This window comes from Parus major, chromosome 4A (assembly GCF_001522545.3).
Source record: "Parus major isolate Abel chromosome 4A, Parus_major1.1, whole genome shotgun sequence".
Taxonomy (NCBI): Eukaryota; Metazoa; Chordata; class Aves; order Passeriformes; family Paridae; genus Parus; species Parus major.
In genome coordinates this window covers 12807084-12834106 of record NC_031772.1, presented here as the reverse complement: position 1 = coordinate 12834106, position 27023 = coordinate 12807084, and the positions used below count along the sequence as shown (strand labels likewise).

General features: G+C 42.0%; 1 protein-coding gene and 1 long non-coding RNA gene across 3 annotated transcripts in view; one reads left to right on the top strand and one right to left on the bottom strand.

Moving 5' to 3' along the window:
• Window positions 1-27023, top strand: part of MAMLD1 (mastermind like domain containing 1) — an 83582-nt gene that overhangs the window by 25977 nt on the left and 30582 nt on the right. The window contains exons 2-3 of one of the 2 annotated variants that reach the window (XM_015626068.3): window positions 5372-5770; window positions 20893-22644. In XM_015626068.3, coding sequence (XP_015481554.1) covers window positions 5663-5770; window positions 20893-22644 — 1860 coding nt within the window. In that variant the 5' untranslated portion in view covers window positions 5372-5662. The remainder of the gene's footprint in view (window positions 1-5371; window positions 5771-20892; window positions 22645-27023) is intronic. The other variant, XM_015626069.3, reaches the window with a different exon arrangement.
• On the bottom strand, window positions 5777-15315 carry LOC107203737. Its single transcript, XR_001521327.3, has 3 exons — window positions 14667-15315; window positions 13382-13448; window positions 5777-9949 (listed from the first exon to the last, which is right to left on the bottom strand). It is a non-coding gene; the product is annotated as an uncharacterized LOC107203737 (long non-coding RNA).

The window sequence follows — 27023 nt, the reverse complement described above, 5'->3', positions numbered from 1 at the left end:
ACACTGCTATTTGCCTGTAGTTGCTGAATCACATCCTGCTCTATCCAGAAGTAACTACATGTTGGCATCTAAATGGATGTTGAGTCACCTCTGCAATATGAACTGGTGATTTACATTCATACACCAGAAAAGTGTCTCTGTTTAACAGTGGGGAAAAAAAAACCCAACCCAAACTGGTTTTTGCAAGAGAATGTCCCAGAGGAAAAAAATCTCTGGATGGGGTTAAGATTTCTATTGACAACAGACAGGCAAAAGCTTGCCAGGGACCTGCCCCATTGTAGCTGCTGGGAGAAGGTGCAGAGGTGCAAATACCCAGCTCCGGTGTTGGCTAGGAACACATCCAGGAGGCTGCTGCTGGAGCTGCAGGAACTACAGGTCCCTCCTCTTTCTAAATGTATGGTCCCAAAACCTGAAGCAGTGTCTGGGGAGCAGACTCCTACAAATACTGGCAGAGCCATGTACCAGCACTGTGCCCAGAACACTGTGACCGTGTTTTCTGTGTGGGTGCCCTCCCTTTGCAGAAAATCAGCCCTTTGTCTGAACAACTCCTTTCTCCTTTTCTTTTCTTGCTGAAGTTTTCAGTTGGTGACTGGGAAGCGAAGAGGGGAAAGGGTGAAAGCCTGCAAAGATGAAGCAGCTCATGAAAAGAAAGCTGCTGAATAGGCAGGTTGTTTTATCTGGAAGAGTTTTGTGTTCCTGACTCTGTGTTGCAAGGGAAGGTACAGTACAAGCAGTATTCTGGCTCACACACTCCTGCTGTAGCGAGAAGGTCGCTCTTGCTGCTGCTGCTGCTGCTGCTGCTGCTGCTGCTGCTGCTGCTGCTGCTGCTGCTTGCTGCTGCTGATATTTCTGGTTAGCAAGGGCCGTGTTTACACTGCAAGAAATGTGAACATATCTCAAGGATTCTGCAGCTTTGTGTGCCCCTGCAAAGTGGTTTTCCCTATAGCTGCTGACTCCAAAACAGTCCTGTGTTCCCAGCCTATTTGCTTAACAGTCTTGAAATAAACCTGGAAAGCTGAGGATAAAACATCCAAATGAGCTTTAAGAGGAAATGTGGAAGCCCAGGCTTGGAGTGGGGATTCCAAATTACCCTTCATTTGCTGAATCTTCTCCTGCTTCTCTCTTTTCCTGCCAGAAAACTAGGAATAGCTGAGGCTCTGGTCAGCTAGTGGTTGCTTTGGTTGCCCATATAGTCCCAGGCTCCAACACGAGCTGTGATGATAGTCTTCGAAATGGAGAGGCAATGGCCTCTGTATTATTAAAGGTCATCAGGCATCTGGTACAAGCTGGAGGAATTTTGTGTAAGCAAAAGAGCACAAAGGGTGTATAAAATTTAAAGGAAGAAAAAAAGAGGAAAAAAGTTAAAGGAAGAAAAGAAGAGGGGAAAAAAAGATGGTAAACTTTGTGCTTCAGGTTCAACATAGCAGGGAGGGACAAGAGGTGGGATGTGTATGTACAGGTAAAATAATTCTGATTAAAGTCCTGATGATTCAGGGCCCTTGGAAAGAAAATTCCTCCTCTAATGCAACTAATTTGGTTTTTTTGCATCCTGAACTGTGTCAGTGAGACACTGAAACCCTCATCAGTGGAGGGGGATGGAATAGTGCTTCTGGCCTCTTATGTGCTCAAACCGTAATTTAAGAATGGGGGGGTTTAGGGCTGCTGGAAGTTTTCTGGTGTTTCATCTGAGAATAAAGTGCTAATGCATCCCCCCACTGAAAGTTAGGAAGCCAGTGAGCAGGACTCTCCTCAAACGCAATGGCTCTATCTTGCTGTTATGCCACAAAGGAGTGGCTTCCTTAATCTCTGAAATTAATAGAGCAGAGAGGAAATGGCTCTTAAAAAGATGTGTGTCTGCTTCCTTCCTGTGCAAACGCAGGGAGCCTGGGGCACCAAGGCAATGTCATTTCACGTAACTAGAGGGCTCTTCTTATAGAGGACAATTACAGTAAGTCTAGCAAGGCTGGAATTTTTCACTTTTCAGGGTTTTTTTCCCTGCTCTGGTGGTGAGGATTTTTGTTTAAAACCTGGAATATTATTTTGGTGGAAGATGATGCTGTGAGAGTTTGTCCCACATTTTCTTTCTCCAGAGATTTACTGGGGGGGGGGGGGGGGGGGGGGGGCAGGGAAGGGGACAGGGGGCTGTCTGCCTGTTGTTTAGTGACATCAGAGAAACCAGCCTGCTGCCACACTTAGTACAACAGTCTAAATGTGTTTTGAGCTCTTGTCCTAGGAGAATGTCAGTTCAACCAGAATTAACGGAGTGTATTCTAGTAGAACAGCTCCTTTTTCACACTGTGTTAGCCCTTTATAATAGTGTGTTACTCTTGCTGTGAAGCCAAATCAACTGATAAGCAATGCACTAGATTTTCCTGCTTATGGTCAAGGCTGTTCGCTTTATACAAACATTTTTAGCTTTAGAAAAAAGGCCTAGTGCTCACAAAACTAAACTCCACCTAGCCACTGTCAAGTCAGAGCGAGGGAGAGACAAAAACTGGCTTGCCAGGAAGCCTTCAGGATTTTTGGATTGCTTCAGGGAGAAAGATGCGGAGACCAGGAAGAGATGCCATGGCGACCAGGTTGATTTGAGAACAGGGGGATGCTTTCAGGAACTGACTAAGTTGGGCAGGTGATGCTTTGCTCTGCTTTCATTCCTTAACATTTGTTAATAATTTATGTGTGATACTGCCCCAACTCTGCATTTGAAACGAGCAGCATAACATCATCCAGCCATGTTGTGTATCTTGTGCATCTATTAAAGAGAAAGGGTGCGTGGATTGTGTGGGTTTTGAGTCACAATGGGGGAATCTGTAATAAAATGGCTATCTATAAAGTGCAGGACAGTTTGTTCCCTCCAAGCAACATGATGTATTTTACATATGAACAATAGTAAGTTGCTTTGCAGAAAAATGTGGTTTTGATATTAAGATTATCAGTGCTGCCACCCCTTGTCCCTCATTTATTATGGGATTCCGTGCAGCAAAATTGTCAAGTTCTTTGTGCTTTTTCAGCTTTCATTCAGCCACATGATTTGTAATGACTGTGGTGAGCTGGGGAAAGGAGGAAGTTTAAATTTGGGCAGTTGTACATCTATCTGCAGCTAACAAGGCATCTAATTTCTCTGCAAATCTGATACAACTTTACCACAGCAATGGCTGTAAGTTCAAGAATTCTGTAGTATTTTTCAGTATTTTTCTGCACCTTTGCCATTGTCAGTGTTTTAAGTGCCATCTATTTTGAATTTTATTTATCTGAAAGATGAGATGGAGAATTGGCTGGTATCAGTGCTGCTCACCAGTGGTGTGGAAGGCTCAGCAACCTTTGGCTGCCTGACCCCACATTGCCCATGGCTGCTCTAACCAGGTACTGGAACGGAACATTATTCAGTAGGGACTGTATTGCTGCAATGTCCTTTTGCCTTTTCAGGAGCCCTGAGTAGCTACAACCATCTGTCACAACCATCACTTTAGTGCCCTGCACAGAATATACCCCTTCCAAGCATGGCTAAAGCTTAGCTTCAGAGTCCCTGCAGGCTCCTGATGGCAGGGACCAGCCTTTCTCCTGGTTTCAGGCAGGTACCCAGCCCCAACCATTGTGACCTTGTCTGTCTTGCATGGAATTATTGTGCTCCATGCAATGCTGCCTGAGAACAGGCAGCAGCACAGTACAAGGTGGGATGGCAACCGTTTAAAATAGGGGATGGCATAATGAAGTTCTTAGGCTAAATGCCAGTAAAATTAGCATTTAACTTCCCCCTTAGAATTTGCCTATTAATTAGGTATCACTGTCTATATTGGAGTAATTTTTAGAAGTCGCTGCAGCAATATTATCATGACTGAAATACATTTCATGAAATTATATTTTGCATCAAAGTTTTCTCCTGGTGGGGGCTTAGATCATCCAGCCCAGCTGGGAATGGTATTATTTCACTTCTTCTATTATAGACATCTAGACACATACACAGCCCTCGGACTTAAAGAAATGTGTCTTCAAGGTAAAATAATAAGTGTATACCAGACAGTCCACAGGATTAGAAGGCTATTTAAATGAGAAGAAAAAGTGGGAAGCAGAGATGAAAAGGGATGGATTTCTACGCCTTCTAACAATACCCTATTTCACCCTCCAGCTAGGACTTCTCAAACTGGATCAGGGCACTGCACTTTTTCTTCTGAACATATCAACCTATAAAGCCAGGTGTTAGCATCCCAGAGCAGGTTGGATAGATTTCCATTACATCCTTTCTTTGGACATTTTTTTTTTTTTTTTTTTTTTTAATAAATCTTAATGTAGTGCCTTTCATGCATTTTGATATCAAGTTCCACCAACTTGCAAAAAGTTTCACTTCTGGATGTTTCCCCAAAATAGATGTGTAGATGTGGCACTGAACTGTTGCTGTTGGGCTTCCCTCTGCTCCAGGACCTTTCTGAAATCCTGGAAAAGTCTGGGGTCCAGTGTATGCAGGGCTGCCTATTTTGCAATGCCTCCCATTTCCACGTAGTCATTGTCTTTCTTTGGGGGACTCCCATGATGAGGGGTTCCATACAGCAGAGCCCTATGACAGCTCTGCCCATTTGTTTCTTCCTCCTAACCAGTGCAGTTAGAGGGATGCAGGCTCTAGGGTCTTGTGCTATCCACCACAGGAGTACCAGAAGGCAAGCAATTTGCTTTTTAATGACTCCCTCATTATGTTTCACCTTGTCAATATTTCACATTTTTTAAACTTTGCTGATTACAAACATTGTGGGCTATCAAATCAATAATTAGATTGCCTTATTTTAAACACCTGGGTTTTAAATCAGAGCAGCCTGATTCTGTAGCCCAGTGCTGTGTCTGGAGAGCAGCTGGCCTGTATGTGAAAGGCAAAAGATTTGAGGAGAGCATTGCACACAGATTTGCTGTTGTTATGAATGACCTCCAGAACATGCTTAAAATGGTGGGGGGGGAGGGGATCAATCCTGTTTTAGAAATAAAAAATACAGAGATTAAATCTTCATCAGAGGACATAGCATCACCTTGCCTGTCAAGTGAGTATGGTTTTTCCCACACCAAGTGAGTGTTGTAAACCTTACCTTCATTTTATTCCACCTGCCAAATGAGGTGCGGTGTTTTGTTTCACCTAAAGCCTGAGCTCATGGCAGAAGCATTAAATGCAAATTGCACCTTGGATCCCCCTTGGATCACACAGCACAGCTTGTACTGCCATTGATGCTGGGTTTATCTCAATTGTTGTCTAAGGCTTTGGAATTATAAATGTTTGTTTTAAACATGTACTTTCTCTTCCTTGTAGTGCAGTTACTTGTATTGCGCATGGGGTTTGAAAGAAGTCAAATATGGAGAGTACAAAAACAATAAAATCTCTATTCATGTCTAGATGCACAGGTACGCGGAAAGTGAGGGTGAGTGCTGCTGTTGCTGTAAAAGATGTGGAGATCATTTCATCCTCAAAAGAGAAAACTGTGAGTGGATACACAAAGAACTGCCCACTGAAATCAGCAGCAAAGTTTCCAGTTGTTTCACCAGCTAAGTTCCAGTTAGAAAACTGAATACAGATTGTTCTGAGTATAGAATATCCTAAAGACAGATTTCAGACAGGAAGAGCCCAAGTTCTGCTTTTATTTTAAAAAAATATTACTGATGAGCACTGAGATACCCAAACAGAAATATGTTTGATGCAGTGGAGAGCCTGGATCAAATGACATCTGCAGTTGGTGCTGGAATGTGGCAAAATGGGTGCTGGGAGGACACCAGCACAAAGGAACCCCAGAAACAGGTGAGTACAGACAAGGGCAAGGTTTGCTTCTTTGAATTTGCATGAGGAACAAAGGGAAAGTTATGTGCAGATGCATTGGAGAGGGAGGAAAAACATTATTAGATGCTGCATTATTTTGCTTACTGTAAATAGGTTTCTGTTCAGCATGGAAAGACATCAGCTCTTTCTGGGGTTGTTTGCTTTTCTTGTGTGACTGCTTGATGGTTCAGCTTGTTAATGGACCAGGTTTCTATTAAAAGTATTTAGGTGTTTGACAATCATGTGCTTCAGAAGCCAGGAGCTTACTATGTGCTGGTGAAGGTTGCCACTGTTTTCTTATATGGAGATATATATGTAGGGGTAATAGAAATTTCTTCTGGTTCTTGGATTCTCTTAGAGTTAGGTACAGATCATTAGAAAATAGTGGAAATGTACTTGAGGTTAATTTTCCTTCTGTCCTTCCCATTGCATCCATGAGCTTCTGCAAAAAGAAGTTTGGCCTCTTTCAGAAAACTCAAAACTAATCTGGGTCACCATGGCAATGTGAAAGGCATCTAGGAATCCCATAACAGCTCCATTTTGGCATCATGAAATGGGCAGTTCAGAAGAGCCCACAGTTTTCAGAGCTGCTGTGCAAGTGCTGCTCAAAGTGCCCTCGTATCCCAGCCCCATCCCAAAAGGCACCCTGAGCCCTGGGAGTGGGGGCACTTAGTGACAAGCAGAATCTCATCTTGCACAAGTGCTTGGTGAGGAAACCTGGTGACAGCTTCTGGCCAACATGCCATTCTTCCCAGGAGTCCCGTTTTCTTGACAGAGTTGAGGAGTGGGGCCCTGTGCTTTGCCATAGGCCCAGCTTGCTCTCAGGAGCATGGCAAGCTCTTTCCCCGCAGTGCAGTTCCATGTGCCACACTAGAAACTCTGTATTGTAAATGAGCAAAGTTTATTTTCAGGGAGTTGCTCATGTTGACACTTGTGATTTACTCTCTGTCTTCTTAAAGAGCGTATTTGTCTCACATAAACCAGGAAACACTGTGTAAGGCAACACAGGGCTCAGCTGGAGCAGAAACTTCCATAAATCAACAGTCTGCTCCAATGCCACCCCGTTTCTCCCATGTGTTATTTTTGGTGTCTTATTGTATATTAAGAAAAAGTACTTCAAGAAGAATAAATTTTTTTTTATTATTTTTTTTTTGCATTGGGGGACTGATAAATAGTGGTGCATTTTTCCTTTAAAGATACACTTGACATTTATTTGTCCCTGTTCATATATAATGAATGGGGAAACAAAAGAAGGAAATTGTATTTCAGCTTTAGGTGCTCAAGATGAAAAGGGAGGTAATTTTATTAGGGAAAGATATGCTGTATCTGATTACAATTCCTTATTCTTTAGGCTGTCATTTACACCTGGATAAAGTAAATATAAAATGCTGCCAGGGTAGAAGAGTGCTATTTTAAATACATTGTCCAAACAATTGTGCAAAGAAACATGGTGAAGGACTAATTCTGTGTTGGTTTTCTGATTAGATTTTGAAATAGAAGCAAAGTGAAGATGACTGTAAAAAGGAAAAATACAACAGTTGAAACCTCCTAACAAATAGTACACCTTTTTTGTGTATCAGCACCTCTCATGTCTGTATGGTGCCCAAATAATACGAGTTCTTCAACAGTTTTTACACCAGCATCAGAATAAAAAATATGTTGAGTTTTTTAAATTTTTGTTGATCTTAACAAATTCCTGCAGTTAAAAATGTTCAGTACATTTCAGATTTGAGTACAAATAGGTATAAAACAGTGTGTCAGCCTTTTTCATTAAAAAAAAATAATGTGTTTGGCAATGTGTTTGGCTTTCTGTTTGTTTTTGCCTCCGGATCTGACTCAAATATTTGTGTAAGAAAGGCTACACTAAAACGTGCAAGGTCAGGTCTTGGTGTACTACTCAAACGTATCATGGAGGGAAGAGGAAGAATTGCTGCCCTACATAAGGTTGGCGTTTCCTGCCCATTTCCTACATCACATTTAGTAAATGTAGACTGAAGCACAGGAAACCAGGTACAATTTCGCTGCAGTCTCTTCAATCAAGTTCAGTAGGACGTCAGATAGTTTTGAAGAACTGAAGATCTCTTCCCCAACAGGGGTGGGATGAGGCGCACAGGGCTGGGTATGCACTGTGGTGCTGGTGGGCACTAGGAGAGACACTGCTGAACATTTGCTTCAGAAGAGAAGTAGGCCCTCTTATAGGAAGTTGGGAATGGGAGACTGGTGAAATGCATATTGATGGTCATGATGTATGCAGGAAATGCTTTCAAGATCCTGGCAGAGCTTTGAATGGGTACAGATGGAGGTGAGAGGTTGTACCCGTGGTAAGCACTTGGAAGTATGCAAGTTAGTCCATTTAAGGAGTTTAATTTCCTTCTACAGAGCAGTACCTGAGAGTGAAATAAAATGGTTATCTTCAGCCACTTTGTAGTGGCTCACCTATTCTATTTCCATTGTGTTTGCAGTCAGTCAGTGCTTCTCAGCTGGTGTTCAGCTACTTTCACCTGAGGGGCTGTCATTTCTTATAGAGGACAGTCATCTTACTGTGCCTAAGATGTTCTTATGGGGGCTGTCTCTCAGTACAATTCTGCTTAAGATTGCTGAGACTACATGGGCACTGTACATGCAATGTCCTGCTCAGGTCCTAGCATGTCCCAGCCAGGTGGGTTGCATTAACACAGTGCCCACCCATGCTAATTAGTCCCAGAACTAGCTCAGTGTGGCCTTGGCTTCAGGATCTCTGAGCTCCAGGGAAGAAATATGGTCTGAAGTGATGAAGTCATCTCAAGAAGCTCTGTTGAAATTAAGTGAACCTCCCCTCTCTGGATTAGGGTTAAACTAGTGCCCCTTCAATTCCTTGAGTGCCCTGAAACTTGAAGGTGGACGCAACACTGTGTTTAGTAACAGATGAGAACACTTTCAGGAAATCCAAACTTTTGTTCCCAGTTTGCAAGGTCCTTGCAGCTTCCAGGGAACACTCCATGGTGCCATCTGGATGGTTGTTTTCTGATGGTTGCAGCAGTTACATCTTCATTAACCCATGTATGATAGCTGAAATAGAAGTTCCTCCCATTCTTTCAGAAAAAAATGAAGAGCTACTTGTCCTCCAGCTGTGTGGTCGGGGAGAATTCATAGTTGTTCATTCAGGTTTGCAAAGTTTGGTGAATGGTTGTGTGTGCTGGCCTGGGCAGCAGCTCTTCATTGGCTGCCATCCAGCTGAACCTGCCCCTCTCCTCAAAGTGGACAGGGTATCCCTGTGCATGCTGCTGGCTCAAGCCCTTTTTGGCGGAAAGGCAGAAATCTCCGTAAGTCACAGGATTCAGTGGCAGCTGTGATAAATTTATGTAGAAAAAGATTTTTGCCTTCCCAGTGCCCTAGACACTGGTAGAAGAGTATGTTCTCTAGCTTGAAAACTTTTAGGGGAAGTAGTGCAATTCTTGTGGGTAAACTGAAATGTCATAGCTAAAAAGCAGCAACAGGTTTGTCATCCTAAACTAGGTACACACAGTTTAAATGTTCTGACCTTTCAGGAATGTGTTTGTTCAACTCCAGACATCATGTCTGTATTAGAAAATAGAAGGGTAATTAAGTGTTGATGTTCAAAAGCATACAGTAAGTTTTCCTGTAATATTATTGTTTCTTACTAAAGGCCAAGTCTTGCAACCCACATTTCTCAGTTAAGGAGCCCTTACCAGGACTAGGACTATAACCCAGGATGTCAGCCTTGCTCTCTGGGTGGAGGGAAGGCCTCTACTCATTTGAAAACTTAAGTCTTTTAAGAAGGGGCTCAGAAAAAAAATCAAAGTACCTGCAGGACTTTTTGGTTTTCTCCTTAACCTGATGCTCATGTTGCATAATGCAAACACTTCAGACAAAAAACTGTGATACTCTGAATTGAACTTGTGCTATGTTTAAAAGGAAAAAAAAAAAAAAAAACAACAAAACTCTGACCAGAACAACAACAACACCAAAAAACCACATGTATATTGTAGACGTGGTGTATTGTAGCCAATAGTGCATGGTAAATGTTGCTGCCTGGCCACTGCCTCCTGTGAATTTCAGCTTGCTCTGGTGCTGCTGTAGAGCCAAGGGCTCCTCGCCCTGGTACCCTCCTAGCCCTGGTACTGTTTCCTCAGTTCTCACCTCCCGGATACACCGCCATACCTGTGGTAGGGTAGAGGAAGTGAATGAACACAATTTGCTTGGAAAGTCCATTAGCATTTAAAGAGTTCTAATAAGAGAATGTTTGATCACACATAGTATTGGGAGACAAGTGAAATGGGGAAATGAGGAGTCTATTTGTGAAGCACTCACAAGGTCTAGGGCTTTCTAAGAGTTTTCAGGTTATTTTCTCCCCTTGAAATTATATTGCAGCCAAGTGTCTAGGCTCATCTGCAGGGCTTAGCTAAGACACTTAATGAAAAAATAGTTCCTTGACATAATTCCCTTCCTTTCACCATTAACAGGATATATGAAATTCCATCAGTACTTCCTCTGTAAATCAAGATCTTGGAGGCTATTGTCTCTATGTGCAACTCTAGCTCAATGTGCAAAGTATTTCATATTCAAAGCTTCAAGAATCAATCATCTGATTAATATTCCCATTCCCCCAGTGAGTCTTTTCTGTTTGTGGTATCCCTGTAGTTTCAAAATGCCTTATGGAGATGACTCTAAGAGCATTTCCTATGCACTCAGAGTTGACCCAGCTCCTGCAGCTGCATGTTGATGCTGCCCCCATAGCAAAAGTTCCTAAAGGGAATGAAGGAGAGAGCTGCAGCCATCCAGGAGGCTTCCATGAGATAGTCCCTCTACAGCCAGCATTAAGTTTCAAGCTCTTGTTTCCCCACTGCAGTTCATCTCCCCAGATTTTTACAAATAGACCAAGATCACATAAAGTATTCCCAAGTGGAACAGCAGGCTTCATCCTGTGTATTCCAAACTACCTCCTCTGTTATGACAGATAGCTGCAGTCTGACTACAAAGTCTGTATCAGGGTTTGGTAACCCTCCAGGATGGTACTTGGCACTCAAGAGCTAACACATGTTTTATGTTACATGAGCATGAGTCTAATAAAATGGCTCAGTGGTTTAATATGCCCCTCTGTAAAAACATGGCACAGTTGGATTTAGAAATTGTGATGATTTGGCAAGTTCAATTATTAACTTCTCTTGCAGGGTTAAGCTTTGACCAGAAATTCACCATGAACCCATGGGCACATCCTGCTAGGAAACAACATGCAGAAATCCTTTGCTGTCTTACTTGATTTATCTGCACAGTGCAAACTCAGAGTGTAGAGCTGTATTTTCCTCCAAGGAAGTCACAGCAAGCTCCATCACCATTCCAGAGTAGAATGTGCTGAGGTTTTATTGTTTTTGTGATTGAAAATAATTCTGCTATGCTCAAGACAATGTATCTTGGGAAACTGTAGCAGGTCCTGAACTGGTTTGCTTCATACTCTGTTTTCACCATGTTTTAGGAGAAAAGTTGGAATGTGGTGAAGAGCCTGAGCTATGTTAGCTATGAAGTGTCCTGTGGGATTGTTTGTGAACACAGCAGTTAAAGATAGGAGTGCACCACAAAGGTTCTAAAAATATTGTCCAGCTCTATGGTGGTTGTTTAGCATTTGGAGCACTATAGTTGGCCATACACAGACAAAAGGAAGATGCAGTTTTGCAATTTGAATATGCAAATTAAGTCCTGATCTTGCAAATGTGCAATCATATGCTTAAATCTAAAAAGACTACTTGTATTCCTGAAGTTAAGTATTGGCACAATTAAGAGTTTAATCAGTCAAATACAGTGTCATCAGAAGTTAGTGTGATTGCATGGCAATGCAGAGACTTGGTTTCAAAAAACAGCCAAAAAAAACCACGTTGTGTGATTGAGATCAGATCTCTACATTCCATATATTGATACTTGGAATTGTCTTATAAATTATCTCTTATTAATGCAGTAGGTTGCAAACAGTTTTTTCTTTACATTTATATGCATGATTTAGTAAACAGTATTTAAATTTATCAGTGGGAACACATGCTATGTTTCATAGCTTTCAACCGTGTGACCTTTCAAGGCAGAACAAAAGCTTAGAAATTAGAGTTTACGTAAAACTGAGAAGTGTAAAAAGCTTAAAAGGCTGTGTAATTCACTTCTGCAGCAAGAACACCGTTTTCTTTAACATTGTTTGCATAAGTCATCATTTATGTTGTCAATTTGCAATGATGGATGTGTGATTAGTATTGCTTCTAGGACAGAGGCGAATTGGTATCTATAGCAAGCCAAGAGGTTCTCTGGTTAAAACCCAAGTAACTTAGGCATTGCATATTCTGGCAGAGAGAATTTCTCTAACTCCTGTGTATTTTTAATTCACTCCTTGGTTAGAAAGAAGGAGCAAAGAGTGAAATATCATCCCTGATGAAGTCAGCATCTCAAAATATTTATAGATTCATAGAATCATTTAGGCTGAAAAATACCTAAGATCATCGAGTCCAACTGATTTATTTGAGGCCAAGATTTCAGCAGCTTTATACAGTACGAGGACTTCAGGACTGGAATCTGTGCTTGGTTTAGGGTTTATAGTACCACTGACATGCAGAATCCCTTTAAAGATCCCTGGATAAGTTCGAGAGCAGTGTTCAAAATCAGGTATTACAGGAGCAAGAGCTGCATGCTAAGCTGGTCATCCCACTGCTACAAGAGAAAAGATGTATAAAACCAGCATTTTCCCAATGAATCGTGTTTGTATTCCAGGTGATGCATGCTGAGAATAGCAGAGGTGCTGGGTTGGTAAAGATGAAAGTGCTGGGATACCATGAAGTAGTCAGAAACAAATTAAATATTCATTCCTCTGCCTTACAAAAGATTTCTGCTTCTGCCTGTTATACAGACTTGTCTCTACACCCACTTGCTGTGCGAAACATTAGATTGATTATCTTTTTTCTCTTAAGTGAGGCTTGTTTGGTTGTTTTTTTTTTTGATCTGTGTTAATCAATATCTTGTTTATTGTTGCATTTTCTGAAAGCTAGAGAACATCAAAGGAGCAGTTCAGGATGTTTCTTTCTTTACCCACTTGTTCCATTCTTCTTAAGATTGTGCTCCAGTTTCTGATACCACTTAGGAAAAACCTCAAACTACTCTTTTAAATGTTTTGTCCTGCCCAAGCCTAGAGGAGAGCTCTAGATTCAGTAATAGATCATTTTTCAGTGCAGGCAGTCAGCAGAAGGGCACTGGGCTGGCAGATGTGAGGGTGATGATGTCAGTGTTTGGGGCAGCCACACACAGGAGGCTGTAGCTGTTATTCTTTGGAGGAGTGAGTACTTCAGCTGCTGGAATAAAAATGCCCTTTTTTCAGACTGAAATCCCATTGTTTCTTACTGTTCTGTGGATTTGAAAGCTTTTTATCCCTAGGTTTGACCTAATTGGAAGCTCTGCCTCCAGGCTATTAATTCCCCAACCACACCTTTTGACAGAATACCACGTGTAGCTTGGTAAAACCACAGGACTAAGTGTTCTGAGATATTAAAAATATACTACAATATATAGCAGAAAAGAAGTGTCAGACTGGGTTTTATCTGATTATCTAATAAATGGAAAACCTACCTTGTAATTTAGGAACACGTGCATTCTGTTACTTCTGGTCATTGCATAACTGTGCCAGTGTTAGGGGCTGAAAAAGAAGAGAGAAAAGTACCTTACAAACCCTGGGAGACCCAAGTAGCAATAACCTCACTTTTTGCTTAGTGGAGAGGATCTGCAATTCTCCAGCTTAGACGTTGCTGTGAAAAATTAATGTAGTCTACAAAATTGCTGCAAATTGTTCCATAGGACTTTGAAATTAATGGACTATAAAAAAAGATATAAAACAATACTGCTGGTATTGAAACTGAGGTAAGATGAGGTAATACTGATGGAAAGGCATTGAGTCTAAGATTGATTTATATATGATTCCATATATGAAGGAAATGTTCTTTTACTACAGCTTAAAACCAAGAGGCAAAGAACTTGTTCTGTCTTCAGCTGTCTAGTTAATAACACTTGTCATTAAATGGAACATGGAAGTTACAGCCAAACAATATGTGTGGCATGATTTCTGTAAGTATTCAGATGACTAATTACAAGGCATCTGTACAGAGATCTCCTGCTAGCAGCACAACACAGGAGCAGGCAGTAGTCCTGTTCTTCCAGATCCATTTGTCAACAGCAGTTTTTCTCCTGGAAAAAAATCCATTTTAGCAGTGCCATTAATACTGAAAGCAGATGAATTGCTAAGGAAAGACAAGATGGGAAGGCTCTGAACATTTGTTTTGATAGGGCAGATCTCTGCTGGTGCCTAGCAAATGAGTCTGGTAATTCTGTCTGACCTGAAAAGTATAAAAGCTGCTGGTTTGGTTTTTTTTTTTCATTTCTTTGTAGTGAATACTACTTGGCTGCTTGCATGCATCTTGCTTGTGTAGGATGGCAAAATAGGTATATATTTTGCAACATCTTTTTTCTCCTTGGAACTCATCCTGCATTGATACCTTTTTTTAGACATTAGTGATGTTTCCTGTGATTTTGCACAGGGGTAATTGGAAAAATCTTGTTCACAAACTTGCTGCTCTGTAGGCTGTAACTTGTTCCATTTGAAAGCAAGACATAGATCACACATATTTCTATCATTACAATTGCATTCACACAAATTGGTTAATGAGAAAATTATATTTGTAGTATTTTCTTCCCCTTAATTTTTTGTTAAAATTTAGAAAAAAAGAAAGCTAATACCTTTGGCTCATGGTAGTCCAGGTTGAATTTCCTGTTAGTTTCTGTGGCTTAAGCTTATTGCAAGATTACATTATTCTGGTTTTGTCTAGTCACGATGTTTGATGTTTAGGACTTCTGTGCTTACCAGCTAAAGGGTGCAGCTCCGTGTTTACAGCCAGGATTGCTTCCCTTGCGGCATGAGGACTTTGGGAAGAAGGCCATGCAAGAGTGCCAGGTCTGCAGTAAGTTCACATGTACTCAAGTCAAACAGCAGTGTCCTGCAACAGTGTCAAGAGGAACAGGGATTGATCACAGCTCTGTGGCCATCGTGCAAGGAAGCCAAAACCTCCTGTTGTGGTCTTTGACAGTGCACATTCGGGGGAGTGGGTGTGTGAGCACAGCCCCTGCTTCCTGCAGCTTTGCACTCGCTACAGGAGTGTGAGATTTATAAAGGGAAAGCACACACCCTGTTCTTTTCTTCCTCTTTTAACACAGCTTGAGGTCCCTGATTTACTAAGGGGATAACTGGGGAAGATCTCAATGAGTGGTGCAATAGGGCAAATGATCAGCACCACACTCAGATGAAGTCAGCTAATGCTTGTGTACTTATTGGGGATGTAAAAAAATGCTCGCTCGCGGTGAGAGACTTCTCCAGGGTCAGCTGTTCAAGTATAAGCAATTTATTATAAGGGTAAAAGGAGGGGAGACCCGTGTCCGCCACCAGCCTCGGCGTCCACGTGGTCTGGGGGAGGGGAGAGAGCACAGGTAGGGCAGGGGAGGTGAGGTTGGAAGGGGGAGGGAGGGAGTAAGAGCGACAGAGGGAAGGAGGGAAAAACCAGAGGGAGAGAGCAGGGAGGATGAGAGGGGTTGGAGCAGGGAGAGGGGGCTGAGAGTTAAGAGTGGGGGAGAGGGGTAGAGGGATAAGGGGGAGGGGTTCAGAGGTAAGAGCTAAGAGAGCGAAGTTCTTGTTACAATCCAATATATCTTTTTCTATCGTGAATATTCTAATTCTTAGTAACCAATCACCATGAGACACACCCACTAAAGAATTTACATACAACCTATGAGCTTCCCTATATTAATATACAGTGTTGCATTTTATACTCTACAGAGCTTTACAAGTTCTTTCCTTGCTTCTTTACTTTTGGACTCTTCTTATCAGCAGAAGGACATTGTTTTATCAACAGGGATTCTCCTCTAGCAGGCTAGGCTATTGTTCTTTGGTTAACCAGTACTCAGTATCCTATAACTCAAAGCAGGCTTTCATTTCTACTTTGATTCTAGCCTTCATATTTTCACAAACTAGTGCCAAACAATCACATTCATAAAGTTTCCCTGTTTCACCTTCCCCAACATCTACTGATGTGACATCAAACTCTCCAAATGTAGCAGCAGTGTTTAGGAGGTGATTCACATGTGCACACCTAAGTGGCAACTTTCAGTACCTCTTGTTACTATATTTGTTTTGAAGATGGAAGTTGGGAGAAAGTGTAGTGTCAGGTAAAAATAATCCATGTAATGCATACAAGCTAGCTAATAACCAATGCTCTTTTTTGGATAAAATGGCTGCTTACATCCCTGGTTCCTCTTCCTACATCCTCCCTTCCAGTTGCCTATTTCTATAAGTATGATGAATAGAAGGAAATCCACCATGTGAATTTTGCCTATTCATAATCCTTTCTCTACCACCACACATCATTACAAATGGATCTGACACCTTTGCAGCCGACAAGTAACCAACGGACCCCAAAGTGGACTTTCCTCTGGTACTCCTTACCTGCAGAATTGGGGAATTGCAATTCTTCTGCAATTTCAAGCACACTGGTGCATGCCTCTGTTAGCTTGGAGCTGCATTGTGTTTTTTTTTCCTGACACTAAAATGACAACTTAATGTCCCTCCATGCCCAAATTGCTTGAAATCAGAAGGGCCAGGCAGCCCAAAGTGGTACGAAAAATGTGATTTTAGCTTATGTTTAATCTTAGTGTGGAGAAAGTCAGTGGTAGTTTTAATTGCTTGAGCCTCCTTGAGTTCTTCTTATAGCCTGGGATATGACTTTGATAAAATATAGTTTATGTTTCTCCTAGTCAGGTACTGCTTTGGCTGCTCACTGGTTAGCAGGAGGCATTTTTTCTTGGATTCAGGTATATAATGTGAGTGTCTGTTACCAAACTGCAGCCAGCATGCACAAACAGAAACCTACAGATGTGCTAAATGCACTTACTGCAGTGCCAGGTCTTGCTGTACTGGAGTGGAATTGTTGCCTAGGAGCATTTGGGGTTTGCTGTTCATGTACAAGCTAGCCTACTACCCAACACAGAGGGTCTGCAAGTAACTGCTTCTATTTAAAAGGTAACATTATATATCGCATCCACTTTCCAGCCTTTAAACATGCGGGCACATTTTCACTTCTTTTTCACCAACTGTCCCTAAACATTAGCAGGACAATAAAATCTATCCAGAGTGTGGATAAATGGGCAATAGAAAGCACAAAACATTCTGTCAATTTAAGGAATGGGAGAAAAAAATAGTGATGTTTTCTTGTTTTAAATGGAAAATTGCCAGTTCCATTTCTCATTGCATGATTGTTGTTGTGAGAACAGATAGAAACATTTTGGGCTGATGGGCAGATAGGTCTCGCTTAGGAGAGTGTGTGTGTGTGTGTGTGTGTGTGTGTGAGTGATGCATTTCTAAAATATTTCCATTCACTTCTCAGGTATTCAGTTTGAAGCAAAGCTGCCCAATATACTAATCAGCAGAGAAGGGGGAAGAACATGCTTTGCTGTTCTTCTCTTTTCTGTTGATTTTGTCAAATCGTGTAAAAAAAAAGAGGAGAAAAGGCTGGAATAAATTGCATCCTTCATGGAGAATCTGGAACCAGATGAAGGAAGTGGGCAGTAAAAATATTTTTGGTAAGGAAGAGTCCAGAAAAACATAGGTAGGCTTCAAAGAGATAGTCTTGCAGTGTCTGGGAGTACTAGATGACTGTTCTGGAACAAACAGCTTCTTGAATTACTTGAGGTGAGGACCTCCCGGTCCTAAAAGTTGTAGTGCCTTATTGATGCTCTCCTGCTACCACTGTGGTTGGCGTGTCTGAGCCTGGCAGGGTCCCAGTAAAATGAAATTGTGTTACTGTCCCCTGCATTGATCAGGGGCTGCCGCAGGAGGATGTGCATGGAGAGAAGTGACTGAGTTGAGGCTCCTCACAGCCAGCACCAGCCCAGAGCATGCTGTGTGGGTATAACAACCACTGAGGTGTCAGTGGGGAACACAGAAAACAACCTCTCAGCCAGAGCAAGGAGGGATTTCTGTTTATAATGGAAACTTCATACTTAAGTGCCTGGTCACTATCGTCTATCTTTTACATTGGTGATGTGCTTGAAGCAGAAGTATGATGGCACCCAAATGCCCCTTTTAACCAAAATTATTCTATTATTTGTTTAGTTGTTTTAAGGAGCGTATCTTTCTCTCTCAAGTTTGGGGCTGTAGTCAAATCTAAACAAATTTAAACAAAAGCAATGTTACTAAGTTCTGTGGAGTTATACCTGCCTGCACTGGGAGAAATCAGTCTTCTGGATTTTATGGTACTTATGCAAATACTCACCCAGGAAACAGGAATCTTGCTTTTCAAGAGAACATGATACCCAGCTAATTTCACTGCCTCTCTTGCAACAAATCTTCTCTGGAGGGCTAAGCATACTATTTAAAAGTCCTGTTCAAGTTTTGGAATACCTGTGCCATCGGAAAGCTATGGTCTTACTTTATCTGTTTATATTTAGTAACAGTCTAAGGAAATTAAGTTTTGTTTTTCCATCACATTTATTCCCCAGTGCAACAGTTAAAAAACTATTTTTCAGAGTGTTTAGCAAGCCCCCATTTTTCCCGAGTAACTCAGGGCATAGGAATGTCTTATGGCAAAGGAAGAGCTGGCAAGGTCATGCACGCCAGCATGTAAGCTGGCCAAGGGTGGGAGATCCCCCACAACTTCCTGCCTGGAGGTTCCCAGGGTGCAACTAGGGAGCACACTCTGTTTGTTTTGGATGTCTGAAGCCCTTGTAAATACTCTCTATACATGTCTGAGTTTTAAATATATATAGTTATGCTCTACCAACATGTTTCAGCATACGCAGGGCAACATCTGTTGAAACATGTAACTCTGGCTTAATTTTTGCAGAGAAAATGAAGGAAAACAATTTCATCCATCATTAGACTAACACTTGGGAGAAGATTTAGACCTGGTTCCATCTCCTAAAGCTAAGCAAATTTTTCAATTATCATTAGCAAATGTCTGGTGGTGCAGCAGTGTCTGGCTGTGACACTGGGACAGTCTCTCACAGAGCAGCAATCCTAGCCCAGCACAGACACTGCTGTCCAAAGAGACTCTCAGGTAACCAGATAATGTGCACTGGAAGCAGCTCTCCTCAGTTCTCCCCACCTGTGGTTTTTGAGCACAGCCCATGTTAAAGCAGTATGACTGGAGATCACCAGAGACAAGCACTAATAAATCTGTAAGGGACAACTCTTGGGGAGTAAAAGGAAAATACTCATGTGAAAAGGTCTCTGCCACAATGCCAAAGCTGCTGTGTCTGGTGATGGAGGGTAGATGAGCATGTCCTAAAAAGCTGCTCAGCAGCTCATTGTAGTCTGCAGACTTGCCATGATGATCACAGACAACTAGCTTGTATCCTGTCACTCTCTTCCAAATGTCTCTGTAAACTGGATACCAGCATGGTGATGTCTGATACTAATCCCAAATTGCATCTACACCCTCAGCAACGGTAGGCACAATCCATTGTCCCTCTGCCCACAATTTAGAAATAAGCAATGAGAGGGCACTGGTGTGAGACCATCTGAGTGAGCCACCAGGCAGCCTTGCCATGTTCCCAGGCCAGAGCCATACACGTTTGTGGATGATTGAATGAAGATGGACTGAATTTAGGGGTGGACATCATCTGTTTGCAGCGTAGAAGGAGCTGCACATAGTGCCCACCCTGTGCCCTGCAGTCTTCACACATCCTGTAGTGACAGCACTGTGACACTGTTGTCTGAGAGCACTGATGTGCTGCAGTTGTATGTGCAGTGACTGAGGCATAACTGATGTGTTTAAAAATTAGTGTAAAATTCAGAAGTTGGTCATATGGTCAGCATAGCCTTAGTATGGGTCTGGTTATGCTGAGATTGGTGGGGGGACTTTTCTGGTTATGTGACCTAGTATTAGATGGGATTTTTTTAATAGCACTACATAAAAGCAGTGTCTTTATGCAAGAAGCACTTGGATTTGTAGCCCAGAGCTCAGAGAGGCTTTACTGGGAGCTGGCTTAGAGGAGCCAGTGTTCTTTGGTTTTCCCATTGCTGATCAGATACTTTTTTATATACTGCTTCCCTCTATTGATAAACAAGGTCATAATGCTTATTTCCCTTAACTTGAAGCAATGTTAAGCAATGTTAAGGTCTGATTAATCCTGAGACATACAGGTCATACTTGTTAAAATTGAAAGCCACAGATGATTTTATGTGGAAGAGATTGCCATATGCTGAAATAGCATGAGAAGCATTGTTTTCAGTTTCACTTCCTTTATATGTAGAAGGCAGGTTTCTTTTCCCTAAGATTTGTGAATTTACAGCCCCGTCATTTCTTGTAGATCAAGATAATTATATAATTGTATTTTGTAAAATGTCTATTTTTATGAATGAGTGGTAATTCTTCAAAAGAATGAAGATCACAATGCCTTAGACATAGAAGAATAAACAAAAATTGAAAAGTTTAGCTGTTACTTGCTCTTTCTGGAATTTAAAACATCTCTGATTAGGAAGTTTGAAAGTCTGTTTTGACAGATAGCTGAGAATGTGTTTTGTTTTTGTTTGTTTAGAAAGTATGCTAGTTATTTCAGATGTTTGGCCTATAAAGAATGTAATTGTCTCTGGTCTGAATTTAATCTGAGTCACTGGCAGAAGGCAACTAAATTCAGTCCAGGGTTTCATTCAGATTTGCTATTTAGACCTAAAAAATGCTACCATAAAAATGTTGACATGCTTGTTATACAGGGAGTATAATGCCTTAATTGAAATGCAACCAGAAACTATTTTAAAAACTTCTATTACACTTCACGTGACAGGCAGTATTTTGTAGCTTTAACATCTGTTTTAAAGACAGCTCATGAGATTTAGCCTTTGTCTGACTATAACTCTTTTGATTTCAGTGAAGTTGAACACATTTAAATCCTGATTGAATTTGTCTCTCATGGTTGGGTTTTTAATTGTATGATTTAGTTTTCTTTATCTCCAACCCAGTATGGTAGTATGGAGCTTCAGTGCATGTCATAATAGTATGGTCAATAATGGATCCTTTCTACTTCCTTTTATATTTTCACAGTTACAGGGATCCATTAAAAGAAAACTGGAAGATGATAGCTCTCCTGCTTCCAATGGTGTGCCTGATGTCACTTTCCCAAATGACAGTAAAAGACTTTGTCTTGATGATGTAAATCTCACCATGGGCCAAGGTGCCAGTCCCAGCATGGCATGTCCAGAAATGCAAAGTTCTTCATTCTCCACTGGTCATAACACGTCTTCCCTGGGAGTCACAGGGCACCCAGTGCTCCTTGAAAACAATCACATGAATGGTGGTGGCATTGGCTCCCCATTCACAGTGCCATCCAACACAGAAATAAATCAGAAGGGGTCAATAGGAGGGCAAACCAACAACATTGTCCATTATGATGAGAAAGGAAACAGCTTACAGTCTGTGGACCAAGAGCTGCAAGATCTATTGGAAGAGCTGACCAAAATGCCTGATCCTTCTCCTAATGACCTGGATCTGGAGAAGATTTTGTGCAGCAAAGCTGAAGATCCTCTTGGTCTGAGTCATTCCCAACCAAACATAAGTACCACTCCAAAGTCCTCCCCACAGACTTCCCACCTGGAGAACCATGTTGCTAGCAAAGATTTTTCTCCAGGCTGCAATCCAACCAGTGGAGGATCCCCTCAGATGAGACCATCATCTGCTGGAGCTAACTTCCAAGTTCCTCCCTCAAACAAACCTGCTGCATCACCCATCTCTACAGCAGCTCAGAACAAAAGTCAGCCTCCACCGATGCTCCCAGTACCCTTGCCCAACATGCCTGGCTCCAACTGGCATGCTCAGCAGCTAAAGCAGCTGGCAGCCAGCAAGCAGGTGTCTGGTACCAAGCAACAAGTACAGGGTCCCAGCTGGACAACTGTGTCTCCTCCTGGTCTCTCCCCGCCTTACAGGGCAGGATCATCCCCACATCATCAACCTTTCAGTCCTCAAAATGTTATGGTGTCTGGCATGCCTGCTAATAATTTACCAGGAAACAACATTCAGAGTCCTCAAAACACTCTGCTTTCAAGCATGACTTCCAGCAGCACCCCATCCAATGGCCCATCTCCCCCTTACAGCTCTGAGAAGCTCTCCAGTCCAGCTCTGAGCCAGCAGCCCTTCAGTCCTCAGAGCTCCATGCTACCTGCTCTGACATCAGCCAGCTTGCCAGCCAGCAGCATTAAAAGCCCACAGAACAACTTGGTTGCCAGCATAGCCTCCACAAATACTGGACCTTCTCCACCATACAGGCCAGAAAAGCTGTCAAGCCCTGCTCTGCATCAACAGCCCTTCAGTCCTCAAGGTACATTAATCTCTAACATCACTTCCAGCAGCAACCCCACAAGTATGCAGAACTCACTTTTTAAATCAATGACTACAAACCAGACCAAAAATATGAACATAATTATGCAACAACCATCCAGTAGCTTACAGCCAGGTCTGCTGAATGAGAGCTCTGTTAGCCAAGACCAGTTTTCTTTCAACAACACCAAACCACTGTCTCACTTTGCTTCGGAGTCAGCTACTCAAAAAATGTCCCCTCTGACAGCAGGACAAGGACAGCAGTCCCTCATTCACTATCTCCAGCAGCAGCAGCAGCAGCAGCAGCAGCAGCAGCAGCAGCAGCAACAGCAGCAGCAGCAGCAGCAGCAGTCTTCAGCCACGCAGCAGTCCCAGCAGACCAACAACAGCCAGTTTCTCCAGCAGCAGTTCCGACAGTTGATGCAGCCACATCAGATGCAGAGACAGATGCAAGCTGCCACACTGCTATCTCAAAGCAGACAGGTGAGAACCTCTCTTCTGTCTTACATGGCTTATGTGAAAATACTGAGTAATTTATTTTCTTACTTTTGCTTTTCTATTTGTGTTTCAAATGCAACGTCACTGAATTTCTGAGGTGTGCATAGTGCATACATGGACAAAGCAATAACAACCTCTGGTGTTATCAGAATAAATTTATTTATTTTTTCAACTAAAAATGTGCTGTAATTCACCATGCATTGCCTGTTGTAGCCTGGTGGAGAACTTTGTGCTGTTTTAAAATAATTTTTTTACATGTATAGGTGATAGTCTCTTTTAGCTGATATAATAAGGTCCAGAGATAGTTTAGTTGCATGTTTCATGTTATCCTTTCAGAGGGAATATCTTCTTTTTACCTTAGTGCCCTTCAACAAATTCATCTCTGTGTTATGTTTCTGAGGCTAGAAAAGATCAGGTGGGGTGAGAAGTGAAGCTAGTGTGTCCTTCATGGACAGCAGGTCAAACAGTACAGCTCCTGAATAGCAAAGAGGCAGACTTGAAATACCTGTTTCTAGCATTTGCCAGAAGCCATTCCCTGCTTTGGATGAGGGCCATTCCCCACCCATGGAGATACCAATTGAGCTGGTAAGTGCAAAAATGCAGCTAGCAAAAGTGAGGCACAGCTCTGGTTTCTGTCCAGCGAGACTAAGACTCATTGAGAGGTGTGAATCTGCTACTACCCCAGATCAGAGAGATGTACTGTGAACAGGGTCCTGGGAGCAGGGAAGGGCTCAGGGACTGGGTTTGAGAGCAGCCTGGCTGTGAGGAATAAACATCTTTTTGTTTAGAAGAATAGTGGGAAACACTGAATCTCACCACCAAACCAAGGGCTTTGTTAGGCTGCACCAACACTTTGTAAGCAGACTCCTCCAAGCTGCTTAGTTGTGCACACAGTCACTCCATCAGCAGCTTCGGGAGGACTGAGAGAGACACTTCTCTCCCAGCAAAGCAGAGACTGATCTAAATTCTACTGGGGTCTGCTTGAGAGCTGAAGTGTCAAATGCACTCCAGAGCCAGGTCTTCTTTCTCTTCTTCCCTGAAAAGTGACTGGTTCTTAAGGAGGGGGGTTTCATCAATCTTGGTGTAACGCTGGTTCAACTAAATATCATAATGTCCTATGATAGTGAGAAATAGGGGATAGTTACTAAATATCAGCTTCTGAGTGGTAAGTCAGTGAGTAAGTAAGTAAAGCATTGCCACTGTGCCTCTTCAGGATCAACTCATTCTTTTCCAAGTTCCAACACTTCATTCTCCCTTATTTCATGCAGCAGCCTAAAATACGTGGCAGGGAGCTGGTGACTCATTGAATTTGCTTATGCAGGTGTAGAACATGTAACAATGGGGCACATCTAGTGCTCTTTAAGGGGTTTCCAGTGAAGGATGCCTTATTCAACGAAGATAGAGCAGTTTGTTGCTTCAAGCACATGAGGACCTTGCTTGTGTTTGGCGGGACCCAGATTAAACAGAGTAGAGAGTCTTGCTGGCTTGGGATGCAGGCCTGTGGATAAACATACAATTGAAAGGGAGCAAAGTGCAGCAGTTCCATGAATTACTGCCCACCAGTTTTATGCTGGAGGCAGGTGTGGGTGAAGAATACATTCATAGTGTTTTCTTGCATCTTAGATGAGGACTAATAAATTGTTAACCACAGTGACATGATTGCTTTTGATCGTATGTCCACAAACTTTGAGGTTTTTATTTTGGCTTCACCACTGAGTCTGTGAAGTTGGAGCATCCTTGTTGGATTCCTGAAGTTTCTATGCCCCAGTTTTCCCTGCCTTGCATTTTAATCTTATACCTCTGAACCCCTTGCATCACTGATTAGACACAAAAAAAAATCCTGAAATGAGTCTGTCTAATTGGCAAAAATATTCCTTCTTTGAGCAACTTTCCTGGTGCTCTGCCTGCATTTTCAGCTGATTCTCACTGTCAGAGAGAGAATTATTAATAATATTGCTGCTATCAGTAAAGATCAAGGACAGTTAAGACAATGATTATGGGTGATGAGCATTTTACATTTTCAGACTTGTTAGGTAAGCTTATGGTGCCTCCTTCATTTTACAGGGAACACTTATTACAATAATTACACACCAGATGACAGTACTTCAGTTTTACAGTCTGTTGAGCTGCTGAAGAAAGATGGTGGATGTTCAAGAGTGGAGCATTTTGTTAGGTTTTGACAACTTTACTGCAAATCTCCTAGAAGAAAATGTATCCTGAGTGCTGAATTAAAAGAAAGATTGCATAGAAAAATTATTCTGTGTAGGAATCCTTGAATCTGAGATACTAAGTTTCTTGGAATCTAGCATGGAGATCTGTTATTTGTCTGCAATAGATTTCTTATTTACATTGAGAGATTGTTACTGAATTTTGGACCCCACCTGCTCTGTACCAATTTTACTCCATCAGAGTGAAGTAGCCCCAGTGTCTGTGGTTTTGATTTCCAGCAGCGTATCCTGAGCTGAATTTGTTTTGCAGAATTTCGGTGCCAATTCCCTCCTGAGGTAGGTGATGAATAGGACTCTGCAAGCATGGAGCAGTTGTTTAATTAAAAGGCACAATGTTAACGATTCAGAAGACAGGGGAGACAACTTCTGCATCTCAAAAATTAGTAAATTTCTGGTGGAAATTTTCCTCTTTTTAGCCTCATTCAAATAAATCTACTCCGAGAAAAATAACAGCATTCCCTGAAATGTTGTTTAGTGCCTAAAAGTTATCCCCTTACTCTGTGTGTTTGCAAATGTGACTAAAATTTATAAAAAGAAGGCATAGTTCTCTCTTCTTTGAAGCAAGAGGTGCAGCTTTGTACAGAAGAAGAATGTGGATGGTGGCCAGTTGGAGGGAGAACAATAAACCATGAAATTTGATCCTTGTAGCAGGCACAGCAACATGGGGAAGAGAGCAGCAGCCATAGACCCAGAGTGAGCATTTTGCTGTTGTTTCACTGTGTATTAAAGCAAACGCTCCACATTCCAAAAGTGGGGTTACTGCTGATGCCTCACAGCTCTACCGTTTTTATAGTTAGTGAGATATCTTTTAAGTGTAATCAGTTTGTGTCCCAGATCCTGTCTTTTCTGAACAGCTGCTGAATCTGATAGGGTTAATCTCCCCCCAGTCTGAAGCACTATGTCTTTATTGTTGAGCATACATGGGTATTGATTGAGGCACTGACAGTTTGCATTTGTGATAGCACAAAGCCTGGTGGGGCTAACACTGCTCTCTGGCTATGGGCAGGTTTTCATTTTATTCTGGTAGGGCCGATGCCTGTGAGTGAAATTATACTCAAACTTATAATGGACTCGTAAATCCCCAATATAAAGATAGTAGTAAATGCCAGGGTTAATCACAGAACTGTCACACACTGTTTTCAGGGGTAAAGCTTCACCACTTAACTTTATTGGCTGTTTCTGTGCGCACAAAAAGCTGGATTTGCCCAGACAGGTTGAATAGTTGGGCATCTCCCTGATTTTCATGTCTAAATAGAGTTTGTACTTGCAGATTTCCTGCAAGTTCTGGAATGTCAGATACGCTGGGTCCAAATCTGCCTTCAGCAATGCTGGTACAACACCCCACTTCCAGAAGAGCTCTTCTGTCAGTCCCTCCAGTGTAAGAACAGACAGAGGGTTCTGTGCAGGGGAAGGAGGGATCCTCTCCTCCCTGAAGGTAGAAAAACCGGTGATATTCACAGTTTAAGTCAGGCTGGAATACAATAAACCCTTTGGGTAGCTATTTCTTTTCCAAGCCCAAGATGATATGGGTTAATACTTGGGAGTCTCAGGGAGGAGGACAAGATTGCCCACTGACTGCTCTGTGTGTGAAATGCTGAGAACCAAAACACAGCTGAAAAGGTTGTTTTGCCGGGGGGATGTAGGTGATGAACAGCCATTGTCTGGGAGGGACATGACACACTGTGTCTCTGAGCTTCATTTGCACCATAGGAACCAAATGTGCTATTTTTAGAACTCTGCATTCCTCCTGACATCCAGAGAGTTGTACACTGGATTGTCAGCAAAGGGTATATTTGTTTAATCTCCATTGCCAAAAATACTGATAGAGGGAAAAATTACAAAAGACAGAGAGTAAACTAGTATTATTTCCAGTAAAAGTGGCTGTATTTTTATTACATATGGACTGCATATGTGATAAAGAACACACTGAAGACTAAAATACACTTTGAAAAGTGAAGTATTTTTTTGACTGTGGTAAAAGCAGCAAAATGTTACCTGAGTTGGAAGGATAGGTTACAGAGAAACACCACAACTTCTGAGCTAGATTAAAAATACTTTTTAAAAAACAATTTAAAAATCTTCTTTCAGAGCATAAGTTTTCTAAATATAGAAACAAAACTGGAGAAGAAATGCATA